The sequence below is a fragment of the Mytilus trossulus genome, chromosome 7 (assembly GCF_036588685.1).
Source record: "Mytilus trossulus isolate FHL-02 chromosome 7, PNRI_Mtr1.1.1.hap1, whole genome shotgun sequence".
In the NCBI taxonomy this organism is placed as follows: domain Eukaryota; kingdom Metazoa; phylum Mollusca; class Bivalvia; order Mytilida; family Mytilidae; genus Mytilus; species Mytilus trossulus.
The window spans coordinates 23,141,181-23,167,165 of record NC_086379.1 but is presented as its reverse complement, the minus strand read 5'-3'; the positions used below and the strand labels follow the sequence as shown (position 1 = coordinate 23,167,165).

The 25,985-nt window shown below is 31.7% G+C and overlaps 2 protein-coding genes across 2 annotated transcripts; one reads left to right on the top strand and one right to left on the bottom strand.

The window, feature by feature from the left end:
* Positions 1-680: 680 nt before the first annotated feature.
* Positions 681-4,331, bottom strand: LOC134726270 (uncharacterized). Its single transcript, XM_063590670.1, has 4 exons — positions 4,261-4,331; positions 3,391-3,562; positions 2,481-2,681; positions 681-1,654 (listed from the first exon to the last, which is right to left on the bottom strand). The coding sequence occupies exons 2-4, from the start codon at positions 3,542-3,544 to the stop codon at positions 681-683; spliced, it is 1,329 nt and encodes a 442-aa protein (XP_063446740.1). The 5' UTR covers positions 3,545-3,562; positions 4,261-4,331.
* A 5,276-nt stretch (positions 4,332-9,607) lies between these two features.
* Positions 9,608-25,577, top strand: LOC134726269 (uncharacterized). The gene is made up of 4 exons (XM_063590669.1): positions 9,608-9,710; positions 17,937-18,108; positions 19,642-19,842; positions 24,622-25,577. Exons 1-4 carry the CDS (start codon positions 9,696-9,698, stop codon positions 25,575-25,577), a joined length of 1,344 nt encoding a protein of 447 aa, XP_063446739.1. The 5' UTR covers positions 9,608-9,695.
* Positions 25,578-25,985: the final 408 nt, after the last annotated feature.

Sequence of the window (25,985 nt, the reverse complement as noted above, 5' to 3'; positions counted from 1 at the left end):
ACTTAAACATATCACTAGGTTCTATATAATGCAGTGAAAAACATTCAATTTAGAACATACTCATTATCAATATAAAAGGCATTCTTAAGCTGTGACTATTCTTTGAATTATTATCTTCTTTTTATTGCTTTGTTTAATAATATTTAATACAAATATTCTTACATATGCTTATATTCTTCTACTGACCAGTGCCTTGGTGTTTAAATGGTCGAGGTTTCACTAAGAAATTCATCTATGGCGACCACTATCAATAAACGATATTTTGATTGGCTAACAGCAATTGTGCGTCAATCTGTGTTACATGTATACTTACCATCAGTTCAAAATGAAATGTAACGTTCATGTGCCATGAAGACCACAGGTAAATAAAACATTTGGAAGAATATCGTGTTTTATGATCCTAGTAAAAAATGTTATTATAAGTATTGAATGCTTCTTTAAGTAACATTATAGGGTTGTAAAAGCCTTGACCGTGCACACATTCGAAGATACCAAACATACTTCGAACAACGCTTCGACACCATAATACAAAAAAAATATCATTCTATATTTAAATCAAAGAAAAAGGACAGTGGTTGGTCGGACGTTTAACAAATCAGTCGAATGGTCAGGTGTTTAATAAATCAACAAAATGGTAGCTGTCCAATTTGTTGTAATCCATAAAAAAAAACACATGACTTTTATTTGGTAATTTTTAATGCGGTCCTTTTTAAAAGACATACACAGAGTAAAACTGGTATTAAACTTATAATAGTATTCATAGTGTATCCCATTTCAGTGCAATGCAAACCTTTGCAAAACAATTCCGAATCACTTACATTCGCATCATAAAATAATCCAAAGAGATATTGGAGTAAAAGGGCAGTAACTGCATGAGCTCCTTTAATCATACCATAATTTCTGTTATAATTGTCAATGTGAAACATTTCACTCACCACAGAGCTAACTAAAGCATACGAAGAACCTAACGCTGTTCCGGTTAAAAATGCAGATAAAACTATCAAAGCCTTGTTTTTAACAAGAAAAATATTAATAAAAGAACATAGTGTCTGTAGGACACACACAATTAAAAGAAAGGGGAGTCTTGTCAACGAGTCACGCAATTTATCTGACAATAATCCAACAACGATACCACCGATTGATGAAAATACAGGAACATAAATAAAAATGTACGAATCAAAACTACTCAAACCCGAAACTTGACTCAACACAGTTAAGTTGGTTTTTAACACCGAACCTGTGGCAAATGCTAGCGTTGACAACCAGGCTAACAACTGATAGTTTGGGTCTTTTATAATTTGCATGAATGTCTTTTTTAGTATAACGTCTTTCGAATGTTCATTCAAACTACTCACATTTGGTTCGGGATTATCATCTTCATGCAATATGTTTGTATAATCTGTTTGAGATTGAACTTCTCGAAGAAACAAAAAACAGAATATATACACAAATACACTAAAGAAAAATAGAAATATCATCAGCTGCTGAAATCTGTGATTCTTTAACGGAATGATGTAATACACAACGGAAAACAGCAGCATTCCAATACAGATACTTTCGCTAAGAACTGCCATTATTATTCCTCTGTTTGATGAAGAAAAGTTCTTGGCAACTATCTTCTGGGATATAATAATCTGAATAGAATCACTTAATCCTAAAAAAAAGAAGGATGATGGAATACTCAGGTGTCGGATTAGACAGGTTACACGTGCAGTATATATACACATATGTATTTTCATTTTACATGTTTTATTGTTTTGTAGATTTTATTCTTGTCTGGTGTTATGCTGTTGACCAGCTGTCCCGCTGTCCTATGTTTTAGAAGGATTAAGTACCAGCAAGCAAGTTCGACACTGTAACATCATGTACCTGTATAGGCCTCTCCCAAGTCAAGCCAATATTGGTGTTTATCGCTGCATATCATACTAAACTCTCGTTTCAAGTTTTGTATGAAAATCAGACCGTCATACAGTTTTTGTTATGCCCCGTTTATGAGCATTATGTTTTTTGGTCTGTGCGTCCGTAAGTCCGTCGTACCATCCGTTCGTGTGTCCATCTGTTCCGCTTCAGGTTAAAGTTTTTGGTCGAGATAGTTTTTGATGAAGATGAGGTCCCATCAACTTGAAACTTAGTACACATGTTCCCTATGATACGATCTTTCTAACTGTAATGCCAAATTAGATTATCCCCCATTTTCTTGGTCAATTGAACATAGAACATGTGTACTGGAGACACATTCTTGTTTTATTTGAATTGTTACAAAATTTGTTAAGTCAAAACCTGTTATAGTTCTATATGCAGGTTACCTTTTGCTCATCATTAAAGATTGTACATGCGATCTATATTTCATGGAGTTCATTATTCATTTAATTCCTTTTCTTTCTTTTTTGAAGTAATGATTTATTAGGATATGAAATTAATTGGTCATGATATGGTTAAAACAATATCGTTCTTAATTTACAACCAGTACATACACTTACCGTTACACAGAAATCCGAACATAATAAAGTAACTGTTTGTCATATGCTGATCTAATGTCGCCACCCATAATACAGTCGGCCCAATCAGTGTAAACACAAAACCAACCATCAATAAGCACATGGGATTTATAGAATCTGTAAACGTACACAACACAAATCCAATTCCGTTTCCTATAGTCTGGATGGACGCGAACATTTCAACTAATAAATCAAGAAAATGGAATCGTAATCAATAAAAATATCAACCAACCGATTTTAGTTAAATTGTATATAACAGCATCTCAAAACTAAATTGTTGATTGGACTTCAACTGCATCAAAAACTACTTTGAACCTGAAACGGGACAGACGGACAAACGAACGTCTCCGGGTGCGGGAATTTCTCGCTACATTGAAGACCTGTTGGTTACCTTCTACTGTTGTTTTTTCTATGGTCGGGTTGTTGTCTCTTTGACACATTCCCCATTTCCATTCTCAGTTTTAGTTGTTACAGTGTTAAGTGTTTGTGTGATACAGTTTTGTGTCTTTATGTATTACAGTGTCAAATTTCTCTCTGTGATACAGTGTCATGTTTCTCTCTTTGGTACAGTGTCAAGTTTTTTGTTGTGTTAGTGTCAAATTACTCTCAGTGTTATAGTGTCAAATTTGTCTCAGTGTTATAGTGTTATTATAAGTTTCTTTCGTTGATACATTATCAAAAGTCCTTTTGTGAAACAATGTCAAATTGTATGGGTTAAAGTCGCAATATTCTTCCTAATATAGACGGATATACCTGTATGTAACCATTTTGCAATCACAAAATAAATCAGTCTTTGTAAAATTCAAGCATGACAGACTATAATATATGAAAGGGCATGCATGCTTTTCTTAATAGCTATTTATGGTTATACATGTACATATAACATCCTTACCTTGTTTCTTATTGACGTTAAATATGACTTGCAGTTCATTTGCATATATATAGAATATTTCCGATGGTCCCAACAGCGCATTGGCAAGAACACCAGCAACAAACGACAACCATAATTTCAATTTCTGACTTTTGATCCGTGAGGAAATATGCATGTCTTTTGAGTAATTTTGCTAAAAATAATAAGTGTAGAAATAAGAAGATATGGTAAGATTTCCAATGCGACAACACTCGATAAAAATGACACCGAAAGTAACAACTACCGGTATTACAGATAACCGTAACACCCATTACGCAAAGTCAGCTATAAATAGCCCCGAAATGACTACTGTGAATTATTTCAAACATGGAAACTAACGGCCTGATTTAGGTACAAAATAATGAACGAAAAAACAAAATGATATAGCTACAAAAGACAACCACTAAATAACAGGCTCCTGACTTCTGACAGACATTCAAAGAGTGTTGCGGAGTTAAACTAGTTTCTTGGTGCAAAATCCTTCCCTTAACCTAGAACAGAACCGTAACCGCACACCATAAGAATAAACTATGCCAAAAAATAGATGAGAAACAGAAAAAAACACCACCCAATAACAGACTTCAGATATGAGATATGCACATATATAATGTGGCGGGGTTAAGCTAGTTGAAAGGCGCACAAACCTCCTCTCTTAACCTTAAGTGATGTAACAGTACATGTAAAACATAAGAACAAACTATAAAAAGTTGTAAAGGGCTTAACTTATCAGTTTGATACAATGCAAAATATAATAATAAAAAACTTTGAAATATGACGTTTAAATAATTATGTACTAAATGTTTGCATGTATGTACTCAAAGAGTATTTAGTTAAGCAATTCACAACACTTACCTTACCAACAGTATTCCACAAATTAAAGGCTGTGTTTCAATATAAAACCTCCTTGACGTGTGAATAGATCTAAAAAATATAAATGGTTTATTAAAATTGTTAATCAATCAAGTAGAGTTAGCCTCAGTAGATACATTACAATTTGATAATTAATTCTTTCATATATAATAATTGTTTATTTTATTACATTGTATATGATTAATATGCAATTTCATATATTTCATATTTCATAATAGTATGTAACAGGAGTTTGGAATACAATCATAGGTGAGTCATAGGTACACAATGCTTGCCTGTCACACTAAATAACATTTGCGTTTTGAATTTAATAATTGAATGCTTCTTTTTGTATATTTGTTGGGTGTTCAAGCGTTTCCAGACGTACATTTTGTAAGACGCATAGAAAATGGACTTCGGTCAACACTTTTACGACCCTATACAATTACTTAAAGAAGCATTCAATACTTAAACATGTAATTACATTTTTTTTGCTAGGATCATGCAAACACGAGTCCTATCATGTTTTTCTTTTATTTACCTGAGTGTTCACTTTATTGTGGAAGCTCGTAGCATCCTAGATGTTACATTTCATTGCAAAATTTAATGCTTCTTTTTTGTTAATTCAATTTGGGATGTAAAAGCGTTGACCGAAGTACATTTGTACTTCATTCTAAGCATTTGCGCACGGTCAATGCTTTTACAATCCTATAGAATAACTTAAAAAAGCATTCAATACATATTATAACATTTTTTCGCTATGATCATGAAAACTCGATTACTACCAAGTTTATCTTTTATTTACCTGTGCACTCTATTGTGGAAACGTGTGTCATAATGACTATTACAATACATTTTGAAATAATTACATTAGATGTATGTTTCATTATAAAACGTTATTCATATTGGCTAACTGCACATCACGTGTTATTCCTTAAGCAATTGCATTACTCAATAAAAATTATCGTTCATATAATACGAGTTAAAACATATATAAAATTCGTGTTTTGATTGATCCTATAGCTAGTTCAAAAAGGTAATTATAAGTATTAAATACTTTTTTTGTAACTTCATAGGGTTGTAAAAGTGTTGACCGTGCGCACATTTGTAGAATGAATTTCAACGCTTCCGCGCCTGATACAAATGTACTTCGGTCAACGCTTTATTTACATCCCAATGAAGTTACAAAAAGAAGTATTCAATACTTAAATGAAAGTTGATTTCAGAATGACGCGAGATAGATGTTAGCCGATCAAAATAACGTATTATAATGAAACATATACATAAGATTATCTTACTTAACAATAGCATTTCGAAAACATCCTTTACTAGAAAGAATTGAATTCATTTTTAATTTTAAACAGCATCTTTTATCATTTATCTATAATATATTGATTGCATTTGATGGCAAAATTGATAAAACTATCCATATTAAGAATCTGATATTAACAGTGACATAAACTTCTACACACAGTTGTCACATGTAGCAATTAACGTGTCATAGTTATGATAATATTCGATCACCAAAACAAATTGCTTGGTCATCTCATTAATAGCAACATGAAAAACAATATACCAAAAAAAGGACGTGCGTAAAAATCTCGTCACGTGTTTTTTTTTTCTGTCAAATGTTTAGAACATCGCAAATAGTTGCCTTATGATGATTTTGTTGGCTTTCGAATTGTCCCATTGGGGTATACCCATTATCTCCTTGCAGTTTACATACATGTATAAGAAAATACAAATAAATCTTTAAATAACAGCTTTTCCTTTTTAGAGTCCAGACCGTGATCTTAATAATATCAGTAAATTGCATTTAAAACTCGATCATTTTTAATTGAAACTAGCAATGCATTTTGTGAAAAGGCAAACAATTCACATTGTTTCTTGCATTTTTATCAATTTGTCTTGGAACTTTTAAACGTGATTATACTTTATGAATACATTCATACATTGCATAATATAGTAGGAGCCTCACTTAAACGAATCAAAGGAGAAGATCTAGAATATCAGCTCAAAATAAACAAATATTGATTCCATACCCTTTATTCAAAATGATCAACATTAAAGAGAGCATGTAGTTGATTTATATGATTATACTAAGGAGAAGTTCAAAAACCAGGACTGTCACTGTCTTTGTTTAATTGACAACTTCTACTACTATAAATAGTGTATGACGTCGGCCTAACGAGATCAATTAGACAAACAAATTGTAAGGGTTCCGCGGAACCCAGTGTCTCGCCTTCTTTTGCTGTAAATCGCAGGCTCAACAAAAATGAGCAAAAAAATCAATAAAAATAATCCTCTTGATACTACCTTATGATTGTAAGAAGCTTTTGTCCAAGCTTGGTAAAAATCTAGGACAGTTAATGAATCTAATAAATGTTTTGAAAACTTAACTGCAGACTGTATGTAATGTTAACTGGAAGAAAATCTAAGTCCATTTAAAAGTAAGATACAGAAAAAATGGAGTTATCTTTTTACAAAATTTACTTCTGGATACTATCTTATGATCATAAATTAGCTTCTGTGTAAGTTTGGTACAAACCCAGGATAGTTTAAGAAAGTTATTAAAATTTAAAAAACTTAAACCACCGAGTGAATGTAATGTTTCTGCGCAGAAAAACTAAGTCCATTTAAAAGTAAAATACGGAATAAATGGATTTATTTTTTTACAAAATTTACTTCTGGATACTATCGTATGATCATAAACAAGCTTCTGTCCAAGTTTGGTACAAACCCAGGATAGTTTAAGAAAGTTATTAAAATTCTAAAAACTTTAACCACAGAGTGAATGTTATGTTTCCCCGCAGAAAAAAACTAAGTACATTTATAAGTAAAATACGGAAAAAATGGAATTTTATTTTTACAAAATTTACTTCTGGATACTATCTTATAATTATAAACAAGCTTCTATCCAAGTTTGGAAGAAATCCAGTATAGTTTAAGAAAGTTATTAAAATTTCAAAAACTTTAACCACAGAGTGAATATTTGTGGACGCCGCCGCCGACGACGACACCGACGACGACGGAATGTGGGATTGCTTAGTCTCGCTTTTTCGACTTAAGTCGATGGCTCGACAAAAATAAGACAACAAATATCTTTCAATGTAATTAAGATAGGAAGCAAACATGTATACGTCCAAGACTGTGTAAACATTTACGGACCCGTGTTGTAACAAGTGATTCTTTAAATCTTTCAAGATTATTGAAATGCTCTTTTTTTGTCATTCCAAAACTTAAGAATACGTGTACCTAATTAATTTGGAGTGTGGTTTGTCAAACCATCCTAATCTTTCTCAATTATCTAAATGTTGCCTTTATAACTGGGATGTATAATACTGTTTACCATGATTCGTAAAAATCAGTAACTTTTTTTTTATCGTCATGTAGAAACGAACTTCTATTTTTTTGGTGGAGTTTGTGAGGACTGTTGTTTGTATTTCCGTCGTTTTTCTCTCTCACTATGGTGGAGTCTTGTCTTCGCTGTATGGGTTCTGATGCACTTTTGCATCTTTTCGACTTTTGTTCGTTTAAAAAAAGTAAAGTAGATCGCATTTAAAATATATTACTAATACATGCATTACATTTTGAATTAAATGAAGCATTCAAAAGTATGATTTAATCATTATTTTTAAGGTACAGGGATGTCTGTGATCCCAATTTTAGAATTTAATGAAAGTGAAACGATTTTTTAAACGATGATTTTTATATATTATGAAATAAAATTATGGTACACCATTCTTGACTTAAAATGCACGTTTGCATATATTGATATTTGAATGCACACGGAAACTAATTAAAACCGAATACTAATCAAACACATTTATAACGATATATTTTCATATACTATGTGGAATGAGGGGCAGGCTTATTACAAATAGAATTATGGACTTGTCATTAGATTTATACAAGGATAGTTAACGCAGAGATATTATATTCACCGAGATAAATGGACGAGGGTGAATGTCATATATCTTGGATAGATTAATTATTTTATCGACTGAAATCAAAGTCAAAAAATATTTTAGTATTTGCTCAAGATACTTTCAAAACTGCCCGTTGATTTTATACTCATTACATCTTCTGCTTTTGCAGTTTCTAACTTTCATGAGATAAATGTTTCAATTAAGGTTAATAAAAAAATGCACAATTAAAAACTAGAAAAAGATAAAATAACATAATCCGACCACAAGACTAAGAAAAAGAAAAATCGGGAAATGACGTTACCTTATCTCGTGTTCCAATGTCAGTTATCCACCATCTTGATATTTATATGCAGGTGGTTAAACTTTATCCAGTGCATGTATAATTTCTGGCTCGCTTTATTGTATAAATGTGTAATGAAGCAGTAAAGTTATGGTAAAGTGAACAACTTTTTTGTATAAACTTTATGTTTAAAAAAAAAAAAACTTTTGCACAACCATTCATCCGTAGGAAAATGAAACTTTATCCCTTTTCAGTGACTTTTGATATAACTACACACTAATAAAAGCTTATACGTCGTTCTTTACATACATTAATTCTGCTTCAATAAATGAATACAAAACATAATATCTAGTTTCAAAAAGAATTCAATGACAGAAAAATCACAGTTAAAAAAAATAAGATTATTTACGTTAATCACGTCTTCAGATATCTTGAAAGGAGAATTTTGACTAGTCAAGATATATATCGAAAGAAAATACGCTGGCCTTTTGTTAGAGTCTGTTGCAAGCTTAAGGTAAATTCCTGTTCCTATTCGATATACTTTCATTGTCCAGTGGCAGTACAAATTTCATTGACCTTTTTTCATTCTAGACGGCATCTTTTACAGGACCTACATGTACCTATCATATGTATTGTTAAACTGTTCTCGTCATAAACATGCTTGTAATATTTCCCACTGGACAATAATAAAATTATAATATTGTGAGTACTAAGTCTTTATGAATATGTTATTATTATTTTGAGGACTCTCAGGAGGATTAGTTTTAACTTATGGAATTATCCTCTTGAAATAAAGATTATCTATTTCAAATATTTTTTCAATTATTTAGTGTCGGATTTTTAGGTGTCGGACTATTGGGGTGTCGGACTTATGGGGCGTCGGACTATAAGGGTGTCGTACCAATGAGGTGTCGGACATAAGGGGCATCGGAATAGTTGGGCTACATCGGGCTGTTGACATATATATATACATAATATGAGAAAGGCTAAGTAATAATCTGATATAATCAAACCCATATCGAAATGAATTATCCATTAATTTTATTTTATATATATGTTTAATGGTAAAATTAGTCGAACCCAATTTCAAAAAGTGTACCTGACTTTTTTTTCCATATAAGAAATTTGTCTTTTTTATGATTTTAAATCGAGTGGTCCTTGACTAAAGGAAACATCACATCCATCGTACATATAATCATTTACTTTGACTAACAGATCAGGCGGTTTTCATGTGCCGTTTAAATGTAAGTTTTTATTACATGTTGACAATAAAATATATTAAGGTTCATCATAAGGAATTTTAAAATATGGCCGTGTTTACCCGTCAAAATTTACTATGAGTACAGAGAAACTCGTACATCTAGAAAAGTTTTAAGGCATGACAGGAACTAGATATATAAAAGTTATATGAAGTATACGTTTCAGAAAATAAAATACTAACCTGGATTTTGATGTCCAGTTTTTTCCATTCTGCAGAAGATAGCAAAATGATCAAACACTCGAGTTTCATTTGATACGGTCCACTCATTTACACAGTTTAAATCACCTATTGTCTGCAGATGTCTATTGTCCATTTAAATCAATACTTCTCACAACCTGTATTATATGAGGGGAGATTATCAAACCTCTTTCCCGACTTAGTTTATTTTGGCAACTTCTGCAGGTACGAAAAAACTAGAAAGCAAAATCTAGTAAAGTTTATAAAGTTCTAAAACATAAAATGCAGTTACAATTTATATATCTAGTTCCTGCCATCCCTTAAAACTTTTGCAGGTGAATAGGTTTGTCTGTACTCAAGAGTAAAATGTGTGGTGTAAATACGGCCATATTAGCCGAAAGGTTATGATGAACCTTAAAAGTGTACAACCATGATATGCAAGTACATCGTATACGGTGCGCTCGACTTAAGTAACTCAATACTGATTTTGTTATATACTAAAATTGAGAATGGAAATGGGGAATGTGTCAAAGAGACAACAACCCGACCAAATAAAAAACAACAGCTGTACTGTTCTCATGGTTAGTGTTTCCACCCAATAATACGCTGCAACATGATATCCTGAACTCACAAGTGAGTGAGCAATGTAGTTTTGTATACATGAGTATACTGATTATATCATTTCGAAGAACAGGGGGAGGGTTAATGTTTTTTCCAAAAAAATCTTATTGATGAAAAAATATATTCTGTTTAAGGAGACTGAGAGGACAAACGAAATATCTGAAATCAGATTTTCCTCGTAACTGTTACTGTTGACAATGGATTTTGTTTTAAATTGATAGGGTCAAAAAGTTAAAAAGAAATATCTTCGCGCGAAAAATAATTCTGACACAGACAAAAAAAAACATACATTCTCCCTTTAACTTTATAAAAACAGTTAAAAATAACAACTGACTCAAACAAAAAATTTATATATATCCCACCTTGGAGTTAAATGTTTGCTCCCTAACAGATACGTGTCTTTTTTATTATTCATTATTACAAAAGGGAAACGTCGACGCAGCAATTCTGAAAATTGTTTCGTGCATTCGTCTAGTAAATGAATAATTGAGACTTTGTGTTATACGAAGAGAAACATTCCAACAAACAAACAAAACGGCACAGAATTTATCACTAAGTCTTACATTTTTGTTTAAAGAACGATGAACATTATAGATGTCTCACTTGTTTGCCCATATAAAAATAAGATGTGAAATATTTGCCAATGAAAACACTTTCCAATAGAGACCACATGACGTGGAAGCCACATGTAGCAAAAATGGTCACTGCATGCACGGCCTTCAGAAAAATCGAACTATTAGTTTAATGCTAATAGGAAAAAAAGTTTATAAAAACTGATAAATAGTCGACTATATCAATTATCGAATTATTATAATAACTCGTACCAATGCAAACTCGTACCAACTTATCTAAATGCATTTGAATGGTATTTAATGATGTATAGAATTTACTTTCACTCAATACCTCTCAAGTCTGTAAAGTGTATATAATTTGAAAGTACAATGAATGACCAATTTGTAGCTAATGTTCCCTGTCTATTGGGTAGAAAATACCATGGCAGATTTGCTTTGTTGTCTCCTTTGAATAGACTCTTTTTAAAAGTTTTACTGATAATTATTCAATTTAACTTTTAATCATTCCAAATTAAATTAAAAACCAATTGTTCAGAGAACAATTGAAGGTCTTTCCACTGAAAATAATGTATTTTAATATGAAAGTTGTAAAATTAAGTTTAAAATGTCATTTCAATCGTCAACTAATAGGTTATTGTACGCTGATTCCAGAAATATATGGTTTCTATACAAAAACAAATTAAATAAGGGAGATAATTTGTTACTTCCGGTTTGAAAAAATGGTACTTCCGATAATATTTGAATATTTAATTGACACTGATTCCAAAAAGATCTGGTTCTATATACTTTTTTATTAATAAAGTACAAAAAATAGCTACTTCCGGTTTACACGAGGTCACTTCCGGTTGTTTTTTTCAAGGTTAAATGGTTTAATACCTTTCGCCAAAAAGTCTCATGGCTATATCATGTTTACATATGAGCTGAAAGCAAAGGTCAAAAACAAGAACGTCAAATTAATCTATGACCTTGAGATCAATTTCAAGGTCATAAACCATGGACCTCAAATCAAAAGACCATAGGTCTTAATTATATTTGGTTAATCAGTTATATCACCATACGCGTATTTTTAAATACAAGAGGGGAGAAAATTCAATTTTACGTTCGACGTACCCTTGCAATCAAAATTTACGTGTTACGACATGTCGCAACTAACAATTTAGAAAAAATAATTTGTCGATATCTTATACGGTTTCTGGAAATTAGTGGAAATAAGCCAAATTCAAAAATTAGAATATGACCTTGACCTAATTTTTATTTTTTTGGACCAAGGACCTCAAATCAAAAGATCCTTAGTCTCTAGCACTTATGGTTTACAAGATAGAAATGCATATCACTTATATCAAATGCATAAGGGGAAATAACTCTCATATGGAGCGTTCATATCACTTCGGTCAAAATAGGACAAATCATGCGAAGGATATAACGAGCAATTTTGTAAAATAAATTTGTCATAATATTTTACGGTTGCAAAGGAGTTGCGCTAACAAGGAAAACAGTGTTTGGGGAGATAACTCCTACAAAGAAAAGTATTCGTGTACGCAGGGTAAATTTCAAAAGCGCATAAACTGTTCGATATCATATATCAAATATCTAAGCGACATATTGCGAAACAAATGTTTATCGCAAGAACAAAATTAGGCGGAAGAAAAAAAAAAAAAAAAAATAATCAGAAGAAAAACAATAGGTCTTTCCACAGAAAAGTGGAAAGACCTAATTTTCATGAATAAATCCTAGCAGTTAATCAAAATGATTTCAAAATGAAATTCTACTTTTTACAAGGATGTATAACTAACATACGTCCTTGCTTTTTTTATAAATAACAAGTTACAATAAAAATTTATGTAACTGTCTGTTTCCTGTTCCCGAATTTTCCCGCCAAAAAGCACATGGCTTCCAACAATTGTAAACATAGCATCCAATATGTGATCATGGATTACAGCATTAATTGATTTAATTTGGATATAGATATTAAACTTAAGGTACAGTTAAAGCAATGTTTTTAATTTCTTCTGGATTATAACTACTTTGAAAGATCAGCTTAAAAATTTAAGCTTTCAGAAAAAAAACATTGTATTTTTGACTATTAAAATCCAGTATAAGTAATTCAACATATTAAGTTTTATCAAGTTTAAAAAAAATACCATAAAAAATTCGTAATTTTTAATATATTTTTTATGGTACGAGTTTGCAGTGGTACGACTTCCCAGTGGTACGAGTTAACTTTTTTGGTACGAGTTAACAAGGTACGAGTTTTCGTTGGTACGAGTTAACTTGCTTCCGTTTAAACCTATCAGGGTCGTAAAAGGAGAAGTCTCACGAAGGATTAAACTTGGCCCTACATATTTAATGCTCCGCAATTTTACAATTGAATTTATTTCTTTTATATTTTTTTAAATTTTAAAAACTTTATTTTTTATAAATATAATTATTATTCTCTTAACTGGATTTAACTATTTGATTTTGTGGCTTATGATCAGTTTATATTAGATGTTTTGGTTATACAAGCTGTTATGACCAAGATGACTCATTGCGTTTTAGATATTCTTGTTTTTATTTTATTTTTTTATTAATAAACAATTTTATTCTGTAATATTTTACATTTTGCAATCTCTTTATCTTTATTGTAAGAGCGTTGGTGGTTTGTTTTTTTCATATTATTATCATTAAGGTCTTTCCTTTTACAAAAGGGAAAGACCTTACTGTATTTCTTCTGTTTATTATTATTCTTCCGCCAAACTTTGACAAAGTTAGCAGCCTAAACCGTAAGATGTGTCGCTTTCATGTTCACACTTTGTATCGGTGTCATGAATATCTATCTAGAACTCACCCTGTTAGTCGAAATATTTTGTCGGTTCGGAGTAATCCCTCCGAAACCAAAAAACCTTGTTATCGTTCCAACACCGTAACCGTAATAGGAAGAAAAAAAACAAAGGGTGAAATTTGTTCAGGACCAGACACCGGTTCTTCGTTACATTTGGATCGAAAAGATTCAACGACTCATTTGTAGGGTTATGCCCCTATGAAAATTAACCGGTGTCGGTTGACCACCAAAACTCAGAAACCGTAAGTCGTAGACACCTAGGATCTTCACCATTCATCATCGATTCATGTGACTTTGAAAAATATCCCAAGGTCGAATGTGTATGTTGACCTTGACCTTTGACCTTACACCTTGTTATGGGATAATCTCAGAAACTATTATACTTACAGAATTTTTTAAAAGTGGAAAATGTTTGGGTCATTATGGCGCAACTTTTTTACATTAGACTGAAGAGATTTGATCTTGTTTTAAGGGGCATAACCACTGTTTTAGGTTTCCGAAAAGACAAAATCAGGTTTTACTATATAACCAAAGGTCCTAGACCCATGGGGTCTTCAGCAAAGACATTGGGGACTAATGACCTTGACAAAGGTCAAAAGGTCAAAGGTCAAGGTCATGTCCCATATGGCGAATTATGTGTTTTTGACCTTATTTCAAGGATTTTTAGTGTGTTTTAAAGCTTTTCAGTACATTCTACGTCTATTTGAACAAATATTTTACATTATAAAAGGAAAGACCTCTCAATTGTTCAAGAACAATTGACAGTTTAATTATTATTATTATTGTTTCGCTATTTCTTATATGTGGCAAGCCCGCTTAATTTGGTAGTCTGCTCGAACTCCAAACATACCCGAGTCATTTCCTCTCGCTGGAGTATGCTCATTTCCTGGGTACTTTGCTCCGACTCCAGAACTACCGCAAGTCATACCCTCATTTTCTATTATATATTACTTTAGTCGGATTTGTTGTTCGTTGTACAATGGATAGTTTTCTAAAACATTTGATTACAGTTAAGATTTTACATTATGGTTAATGATTTGCTTATGCTAGAATACATTATGTTTGCTATAATCCAGATTTTACATGATAACTAGCTAGGTCAACATATTAAGCACTTAATTAGGTTTGTACCATCCTAATTCTTATGATTAAACTCACATTAAATTCTTACATACGGGAACCTTAAAACACATGTTTTACTCAACATTTATCGTAATCGCTATAGAACCATTAAAAACTTACACAATTTAACAACATTTTATTCATTTTTACACGTGCATTTCTCTTTAAAGTTCTCTTTATTTATTTCTCTATCTTTATTCCTTATAGGACACCGGATGGCCGTACATCGGCATTTTTTTTTCTCCTTTTTTTTAAGTCTTTAAACAACCAACCTCTTCTTACAGATTTTATTTGTATTTTTTATTCATTAACTATAAATATTTTACTTCTCATCTCATATTGCTTTGTTTTCTTTTACATTAGTCATCATTACTTTAGTTTCTTATTTGCCATTTACAGTCTTCCAAATTAAATATTTTTCTTTATCAATACTTTTTTACATAGTTTTGCACTTAAAAATAATAAGTCATATTCCGTTTATCTCAAATTATACATTTCTTTTCAAATTTAGCTTTATCAATTACCATATTTTCAATTTAACCCAATTCCTACATAGATTTCTTTTTTTAATAATTTTAACTTATTCATTATCTTATCTGTTTTTCTCACTAAGTATATTCGCTATTTTATCTATTTTAACTTCAAATTAAACTTATTTGCTATTCGATTTATTTTTAAAATTAACTTTAACTTACTTGCTATTTAAGAAACATGTTTTTTTTAACAATAGAACATATATACACAAAGAATGAAACAATGTAGTTCATTTTAAATCCCACTGTTCAGAATCAATGTCCGAATTAAGCTCCGTAATGTTACACATTTCTCCGTTCTCCATTCTGCGTACTTCTTTCTCCTCTCTCCGCACTCCTTTCTCCGTTATGCATGCTCCTTTTTCATTCTCCTGTCTCCTTTCTCGATTTTCTTTTATTGATTCTCCTTTATCCGTTTTTTGTTCTCCTTTCTCTGTTCTAAATGCTCCATCTCTATTCTCCTGTCTCCTTTCTCCATTTTGCTTTATCGATTCTCTTTTCTCCGTTCTACTTTCTACTTTATCCTTTAGAATATATTTAACACACTTATTTTCTTTTCGAATTTGAAATACACTTTTCTTCGGGAAACTACTCGCTTTACGGGTACCGTGGATCTTTCCACTTGCCTCCACCATTTCTGTTATGCGGGAAAGAGGGGGGAAAGCGCGGACTAAGGCAGTCGCCTCCCCTTTCCCGTTGAAGGGTTATATGTGTTGTTGTTCTCTGTTGTTTTACATGTCTGTGTTCTCTATTTAACTACGATAATTGGGGGACTATCGTTTGCGTTCTTTCGAGGCTTCCTGGTGAATAAAACAAAGATGTCAATATATGTTTATTTGGAGTCCAACCATACGAGTAAATTAATCAAATACATCAATATGAAATAAAAGAGTTTGATTCCTAAATGAACTTGAATTGACAATTATCAAAATACTTTATGAATTAGTTGAAATAGTTTGTCATGATATTTTTGTAACTTAAATAAAGAAAGATTTCTCTTATAAAATTGTTACTTTAAAACATTACTAAGATTACGTTTAACTTTTCATATAACAAAAATTATAAGTTAACGTACCTGGTGAATAACACAAAGATGTCAATATATGTTTATTTGGAGTCCAACCATACGAGTAAATTAATGTTTGATTCCTTAAGGTTTCCTATTTTAAACCCTAAGAACACGTGCTGGTTGGACTTGTTTAATTCACCAATCAAAATGACTTTTAGAAAACTTATTTTTATAAGGACAGTTTCTATTGGTTAGATCTCTTTTACCTTATTCACCTTTTTGGGGTTACTATTTTTAATTACTATATAAAATTGAGAATGGAAATGGGGAATGTGTCAAAGAGACAACAACCCGACCAAAATAAAAAAACACAACAGCAGAAGGTCACCAACAGGTCTTCAATGTAGCGAGAAATTCCCGCACCCGGAGGTGTCCTTCAGCTGGCCCCTAAACAAATATATACTAGTTCAGTGATAATGAAATACTTTGTTTTTATGACCATTAGGGAAATCCGATTATTTTGGTTAGATTGAATTCTAGGTGAACAATAGGAAAGAATTAGATATATTTGCTTAAGGATATACTTCTAAGAGTTTAAGCTGTCAAACCTTATTTATGTCGCTTAGTGTCAAATAAGAAGATACTTATAAATTAAAAGTTACACAACATTATAGACTTTCTAATAATATCTTTTTATACAAAAAGCTTTATACAAGAATTAGTTATTTTCTACAATTACATAGAAGATTAACTTAGTTTATATGAAATTTCAAAATTTATTTCTTTAAATATTTTACCTCATTTTACCTTCATTATATCAACCTGAGCGACACGGCTCTTGTTTTATTAGTTGCATTCGGCTTTGATCTAGCCTGTCAGTAACAGCGAGTACTTTAAGTTATGTACTTTGCGTGTTTTCTGTGAGGATTTGTAATTACACTGCCACGCCAAATAAAAGTATTTAATATTCTTTGTATCAATCGAATAAACTAAGTCCTTTTCAACTGTGGTTTTTATAGTTTGTTCTTATGTTTTACTGTTACACCACTGTCCAAGGTTAAGACTAGAGTTGGCGCCAACAAAGTGAAACTAATTTTACCCTGCAACAGTCTTCAAGTCATGTTTCTCGTTCATTATGTTTTACATCAAACAGATCGTTATTTTTCTCGTTTAATTAGTTAGGAATAAGAAATTTTGAGGCCTTTTATGGCTGACTATGCGTAATGGTGTTTACTCGTTTTTGAAAACCGTACGGATATCTATAGTTGTAAATTTCGGTTTCATTTGGTCTTAAGTTCAAGTTGTCACACTGAGAATCATATTATCCGTTTATTTTTACATTTATTTTTTTTAGCATAATTACTCAAAAGACATGCATATTTCACCACCGATCAAAAGTCAGAAATTGAGATTATGGTTGTCGTTTGTTGCTGGTGTTCTTGCCAATGCACTGTTGGGACCATCGGAAATATTCTTTGTATATGCAAATGAGCTTCAAGTCATATTTAACACCAATAAGAAACAAGGTAAGGATAATAAAGTTCAAACCAAAACAAAAACAAAAGCGATATCAACAGAAATAAACTTAGCACTGTAACAAAGACATAAAGTTTAACACTGTAAAACAGAAAGAAACTTAAATAAAGGCAACAGTAGTATACCGCTGTTCAAAACTCATAAATCCATGGACAAAAAACAAAATCGGGGTAACAAACCAAAACCGAGCGAAACGCATTAAATATAAGAGGAGAACAACGACACAACACCGAAACGCAACACACAAAGAAACAGACCAATCATCAGACAAAAAACCACGAGAATAACAAATGTAACATGAAAACCAAATACATGAATTTGGGATAGACAAGTACCGTGCCACGTCTTATTTCAATATCTCAAAAATAAGAGAAAACACAAACGACTCAACGTTAAAATACAACACAAAGAGAAACGAACAATATTATAACAATGACCATCTTCCTGACTTGGTACAGGACACTTTTAAAGGGGAATAAAAGTGGTGGGTTGAACCTGGTTTTAAGGCATGCCAAACCTCGCACTTTAATGGCAAAGTTAAATATAACATTGAAATGACAACATAATATTACAGGACTACAATACAAATAAATAGGAGAACATATTAGACACAGAAAAACATGATTACTAGATAACAAAAAGCATCAGGTTTAAAATTCAATACGCCAAAAACGCGCCTTGTCCACACAAGACTCACCAGTGACGCCCAGATATGAAAGATCGAAAGTGAAAAAAGTACAAAGTTGTACAGCACTGAAGATCAAAAGTTGAAAAGGTTTCGCAAAATACGGCATTGTTTTTATGCCCGGGATAAGAACATTCTTATTATATAGAACAAGTCATGCTATTGCAAACAGTAACACTATAAAACAGAAAGAAACTTAACACTGTAACACAAAAGAAGGGTAACACAGAAAGATGAGTGAAACTGTAACGTAAAAATGACATTATAACACATAAAAAAACTTGACACTATAACAGATAAAAACTTTGACACTATAACACAGAAAAAACTTAACACTGTTACTTTGAAGGAAACTTGACACGCATAACACAAAAGACTTTACACTGTTACACAGGAAAAAGATTAACACTGTAACATTGAAACTTGACACCATAACACAGAAATGAATTTGAAACCATAACTCAGAAAGAAACTTCACACTTTAACACAGAAAGAAACTTCACATTATATCAAAGAAAGAAACTCGATATCATAAGTAACACAGACAGAAAATTGACATTTGAACTCAGAATGAATCTTACTCTGTAACATTGATAGGAACTTGACACTGTTTTATTGACAGACACATGATTCTGTACATGTAACACCAACAGATATTGTAAAATTTTGATTTAACATGTCCCATAGATTTTTACCTTTGTTAGTTTTAATGTATTGTAACACAATAAACTAATTTTTAGATGATCAAGCACTATCAGTTTAGATATGGCTTTATATCAATTTAGTTTGGTTAATATTAAATAACGATTAATTTTTCTTATTTTTCTTGTTTTATTAGTTGAAATGTTCGCTTCCATGCAGACGATAGGAAACGGAATTGGATTCGTGTTATGTACGTTTACAGATTCTTTAAATCCCATGTGTTTCTTGGTTGTTGGTATCGTATTTACTCTGATTGGGCCAACTGTATTATGGGTGGCGACATTGGATCATCAATTGTCCAACAGTTACTTCATTATGTTCGGATTTCTATGTAATGGTGAGCGTACTATGCACATATTATCTATGTACATATTATCATTTAAGTACAATATTGTTTTTTGACATTGTTTTTTTTAAAATACCATGACTTATTAAATTATATGAGCAAATAAGCCCTAATATGGATAAATCAGCATGTGCAATACTAAAAACGTTCCACTGTCGATATAAATCAAGATTTAATATTGCTCTTTGAAAAGGGCCAATACGGAAAAAAACCCAGGGCCGATACAGAAAAAAGCGGGGGGAAAGCCGTATAAGCCCTAGGGCTAAAACATGAAGTTCCCTTCCAGTTTTCAATTTTCCTTCGCCATTACTTAACTTTGGAAGTATCGTTATGCATAAAAACATTTGTATAATATTTTCAAATTAAAATCATAAAATAAACAGGTAAATTGATGTGCAATGTTTTGTAACGTCTTAATAAAGCTTTGAAACGGAAAAACAAATTCACGGGTAGTAAGGTCGTCATATCGAGGAGCGTTTAGTACAGTGATTATGTCATAGTTTGGATAAGTTTGACATGGTTAATTTATGTTGCTTCCCCAAACTATTGCCTCAGTTCTATTCACACGAGCAGATAAAAAGCAAATAAGATGCTTGAATCTGTATTAGAGGTCAAACGATCTATACTGAAATTGTTGTATCACGAAATTAACGCAGAATAAGCAAGATATCGGAATTGCTATGGTTCGGTTAAGCGATTGACATGGTTCGGTTAAGAGTCTAGAAAATCGTCATGGTTTTGGTCAAGATTGTCATGGTTTAGATCGAAATAAATATATATGTGTTTCACTTTAATACTGAAAATTTTATTGATAGCGCCTGTTATTGAACGAAGTTACACTATAATGATATTAACTGCCTGAGAAGAAAAAAGCCTGTTTAACCAAATTTAGTTGGAGTAATCGTAAAAGCGTAAATTAAACATATCATGTTACTTTTCGTAAGTTTTCTACAATATAAATTTAAAATTCACTGCTCTTTTAAACTAGCTTTCGAAAAAAATTACAAAAAAAAGACAAAGCGTTGCTTCTGTTTAACATATAATCTTTTCTCCATATGTCTACGCTCGACTCTGACGGGGATATCATGAGCGGCATCACTAGTGAAATAGCTAAAGACTTCTACTCAAAAGTGGCAGCCAGTCAAAAAGTAATTTTTGTTTTTCCTTTTCTTTTCTAGAAAACTATCCATTTGTTGGTTTTTCTTTATTTTAAATTTTGAAACAGTTTATGATGAATAAAAGGAGATGTAGGGTTATAAGTCCATGATACAGTAACCCAAATACAAAACTAACCAAAAGATATTAAGAGGACATCATAAGTCTTCAACCATTTACGAAACCGAATAGTTACGCGTAGCATGGACAACAGTTTTAAAACTTGACTAAAAAAGAAAATAACTTTTTTTTATGTTCGATAAACCAATAAGCAAGTTTTAAATTTTGACATACGCAAGCTTTGTTCTGTGTTAAAATCATTAACCATATGATACAACTTGTGATGTACTAACATATTAACTTTATACAAAGGTACTTACCAGCTTGAATTAATGATCAGAAGTTTTGTTTACAAAATATCCCAATGTTTACATTTTTGCATTGATTTTCATCAAAAAGACTTAACACCGTCATGTCAAACTTAGTCAAACTTATCAAAACTATGACAAAATCACTGTACTAAACGCTCCTCGATATGACGACCTTACTACCCGTGAAATTGTAGTTTATACATTTATCCTGTTATTAAGGTATACAATCAATGATATAGTGTTATTTACTGGCTGTTTCTGAATTGGCACTGGTATAGATTTTCGGTCAGCTGTATTGGACCTCGACCCAACGGGTCTCGAGGCCAACACAGCAAACATTGAATCTATACTAGTGCCAAAACAGAAACAACCAGTTAATAACACGATATTATTGATTGGATACCTTAATTACTGGATAAATGTATCAACCAGGACGAATAGAAATCAAATAAATAGAACTCGATAAAATAAGGTTTAAGATTGGTTGAATGAAGACAGTTTTCAGTATATTATAAACCGGTTTGGCCTCTATGTTTGGTATACAATATGGTGTTATTAATACCAAAACAAAAACATCCTTCGTTTTTGTTTTGAATTTTACTTTGAACCTAAGCTGTGAACATTCGTTTATAATAATAATTTGTGATCTTTCAAATTTGCAATATAAAAATTAGCTTGTATGAATTTGCAATAATCATTCGTAAACAGTTGAAGATTCAATTGGTTCATATGGCTTATCAACACTGACTTCAATTTTCTTTTAGATAGGTTGCGCGTTTCGTACGAAGATCAATTCAGGAGTGGTGTTCATTTAAGCATCTAAATATTTATTGGAGTGTTAAGGCGTTAAAGTATATTTTGTATGAAGCGCAGAAGCGTTTCGTTCATTAAATGTGCACACGGTCAATGTATTTGTAATCCTATAAAATTACTAAAAGAAGCATTCAATACTTTAGCTCATCGACAATCTATAACAGAGCTCATATAGAAAAATCTCTTTCGTAACACTTGATTAAATGATCAAAAATATTTGTTCAGTGTATGTTCACTTGCGTGTCTCATTGGCAATTACGATTACGATGTATTTTGAAATTTCTGATTGCTCGTCCATCTACTCACTACTTGCTATTTCAATTAATTTAATCTTGAAGTATAAAGTGATTTTGAATTAATATAAAGACTGTTTACCCATTCTCACTCTAGTTCATCTGCAAACAAGAAATCAAATAGGGAAAATAATCGAAAGTTTGTATCGTAAAGTCCGTTGCAAATTGTACATGACTGTAACAAAACTCGAAACATAATTCAACTTTAAAATTTTTTTTATTTCAATTAACACAATACTTGTATGTATCTTATGAACTATGATACGTCAAAAGTTTTAAAGTAAGTCGTAAAAAAATGAAACCGAAAATGAACGGCCCGTATTAGCCCATGGGCCATACGGTTAACGAATGAAATCGGAAGTGAACATGGGTCAATACCTTAAGTTTAAATTCAAAGAAACCATGTATATATACTGAATTGTACATGTATCAGCTTTCTAAATGCCAATTTTCAAAATACCATTAAAATCATATAAAAAGAAGAGGTCTTCCGATTAGGGGTACCACTAAAAATAACCCCTGGTTTTCTGTAAATCTTAAATTAGTATACTATGGAGTGCATTAATCCTCAATGTTGAATGAAAACTCATAGGCAAGTAAATTTTGGCTCAAAATGTTCTTAATATATTTCTCTTTCACCTTAAAAACATACTATCTATTGCGACTTGTATTACAAATTTCACAGCTCAATTTAAACTGACTGTAAAGTAGGACTTTGATAGAAAATAATTGAAAATTTCATTTTGGACTACAGGAACAAGCTTTTAATATAAAATTGGAGGGAGTAATTGGTGGTCTGATACCTATTGGGCCGTTAGAGAAACAATATTTACTCATGATTTATATTAACAGGGAAAACGTCATCAGTATTGCACATGCTGTTTTTTCCGTATTAGGGATGTTTTGCCCATATCATGTAGTTAAGTGTTATTACATTGTTTTGCTAGGATCACGAACACACGATTTCTATAAAGTTTTTCTTTTATTCACTTGTGCACTTTATTATGGGAGCTCTTGTTATCATGAATGTACCATTTCCTTTGGAAATGATGGTTAATTTCAGAATGACGGGATAGTGTTATTATCCAATAAAAATATATAACGTATTAAAGTGCAACATACATGCAAATGTAATCATTATAAGATTGGGAGTTGTGGTAGGCTTGCTATTGAGACAATTATTCACCAGAGACAAAATGACGTACCTATTATCAACTATAGGTCGCACTACGACCTTCCAGAATGACCAAAACTCATCCTGCATTTCAAGCTATATAATGCTCTGAGGAAAGAAAAATGAACTTCATTTCAAAAATGAAACCGATGGTGTGATTTTGTGCAAAACATGAAACGAAAGGCAAATATAATTTACAAAAGAAACTACAACAACGGCATTACAGGCTTGTTTGAAAGTCATAAGAAACGATTGACTGGTGAAAAATAATGTTTATCTAATTCTTGAACCAATGCACATAATTATATATTATAAACTTAGTCTTCTGTGCATGGTTTTATCATTTTTTACGCAAATATATCGTACAATCGTCATTTTTTTCTCTCTGTCTGTTATGATTTAACAAATATGGCAGCTCATTAATTGTCGTGTTTTGAAGCCGATGTTTACCGATTGTCACCGTAAAGTAAACAATCAAGCAAGAAGCATGGATATTGAGCAACATGCACAATCAGATAATAGTTTATTTTAATGACAGATCCATGCATGCGTATTGCCTCCGGATTTTTACGAGAAGAGTCACGCTAAGGTCACTTGCATACGGAAAATATGTCGGCGAATTGCTTACTGGTAGAAAGCAATTAAAATAAAGAAAACTTCTTTTAAATGAGGACAAATTGAAGCATTTTCTTCAGATAAAAGTATATGTACATAAGTTTTATAATGAAAACTATCTATTTTGTTATAAAAAAACATATGCATCATTGTTTTTTAATTTGAGGTTTCATATGACTTTTAACATGTAAGCGGATACCTTACCCTTTTCAAACATTGGACAGCAGGGTAACAGCAAAACAAAAAAATACACAGCAACTTCTAAGAAATTACAATCACTCATGTACAGGCCTTGATCGCCATGATGTTGATTTGAAAAAAATCAGAGCTGTATTTCTTTTTTTTTTAGGATTAAGTGATTCTATTCAGATTATTATCTCACAGAAGATTGTTGCAAAGAATTTTTCTTCATCATACAGAGGAATAATTATGGCAATAATGGGAGAGAGTATCAGTATTGGAATGCTGCTGTTTTCCGTTGTTTATTACATCATTCCGTCAAAGAATCACCGATTTCAACAACTCATGATATTTCTATTTTTCTTTAGTGTATTTGTGTATATATTCTGTTTTTTGTTTCTTCGTGAAGTAAAATCTGAAACAGACTATACTAATATATTGCCCGAAGATGATACTCATGAAGTAGAAGTGCATCATAAAGACGTTATACTTAAAAAGACATTTCTGCAAATTATCAAAGACCCAAACTATCAGGTGTTAGCCTGGTTGTCAACGCTTGCATTTGCCACAGGTTCGGTTTTAAAAACAAACTTATCGGTGTTGAGTCAAGTTTCGGGGTTGAGTAGATTTGATTCGTACATTTTTATTTATGTTCCAGTATTTTCGTCAATCAGTGGGATCATAGTTGGATTTTTGTCTGATAAACTGCGACAATCTTTGACAAGACTCCCCTTTTTGTTATTTTCATGTCTGTTACAAACAATATGTTCTTTTAGTAATGTAATTCTTGTTCAAAACAAGGCTTTTATTGTTTTATCTGTAGTTTTAACGGGAACGTCGTTAGGTTCTTTGTATGCTTTAGTCAGCTCAATCGTTAGTGAAATGTTCCACATTGACAACTATAACAGAAATTACGGTATGATCAAAGGAGCACACGCAGTTACCGCCCTTCTCTTCCAATATCTTTTCGGAGTATTTTATGATGACAATGTCAGGGATTCGAAATTGTTTTGCAGAGGTTTGCATTGCACTGAAATGGGATACACGATGAATACTGTTATAAGTTTAATACCTGTTTTACTCTGTGTAATTTTATTGAAAAAGACCGCATTAAAAATTACTTAATAGATTGTGTGTGTTTTCTTATAAGTTGTCGAAAATCGCCGAAATTATTTAACAAATGACCAAAATCGAAACCTCTCTTTTTAAACTATGAAATAATGATAAAGAAAACAGAAGAAAACAAATAAAATAAAATAAAATAAGATGGAAAGGTTTATAGAAAAGAGAAAATGAAAAAAAAAAAAGAAAAACTGCAAAAATTGAACAGTTGGGTAAATATTTACTGATTACAGAAAAGAACAATGTGTCGAACACAAGTATCAAGTAATTACAAAAAATCCACTATTCTTGAAAATAAAGAATAGTTCGCGAATACATTAAAGAATAAAGAAACGAAGGACCCCATCAATAACATCTTACAACGTTCAAATTCTTAATTCCATTATTACAACGTGCGTTTAGACAAAAAAG

Bases quoted from the DNA above. Each gene is read 5' to 3' on its own strand.
- LOC134726270 (XM_063590670.1), bottom strand. From the start codon at position 3,544: ATGCATATTTCCTCACGGATCAAAAGTCAGAAATTGAAATTATGGTTG. The intron at 2,682-3,390 runs GTAAGGATGTTA...TTGATTTATTAG, and splicing joins TAACGTCAATAAGAAACAAG to TTGAAATGTTCGCGTCCATC. The intron at 1,655-2,480 runs GTAAGTGTATGT...TCTTTTTTTTAG, and splicing joins GTTCGGATTTCTGTGTAACG to GATTAAGTGATTCTATTCAG.
- LOC134726269 (XM_063590669.1), top strand. The intron at 18,109-19,641 runs GTAAGGATAATA...TTGTTTTATTAG, and splicing joins TAACACCAATAAGAAACAAG to TTGAAATGTTCGCTTCCATG. The intron at 19,843-24,621 runs GTGAGCGTACTA...TTTTTTTTTTAG, and splicing joins GTTCGGATTTCTATGTAATG to GATTAAGTGATTCTATTCAG.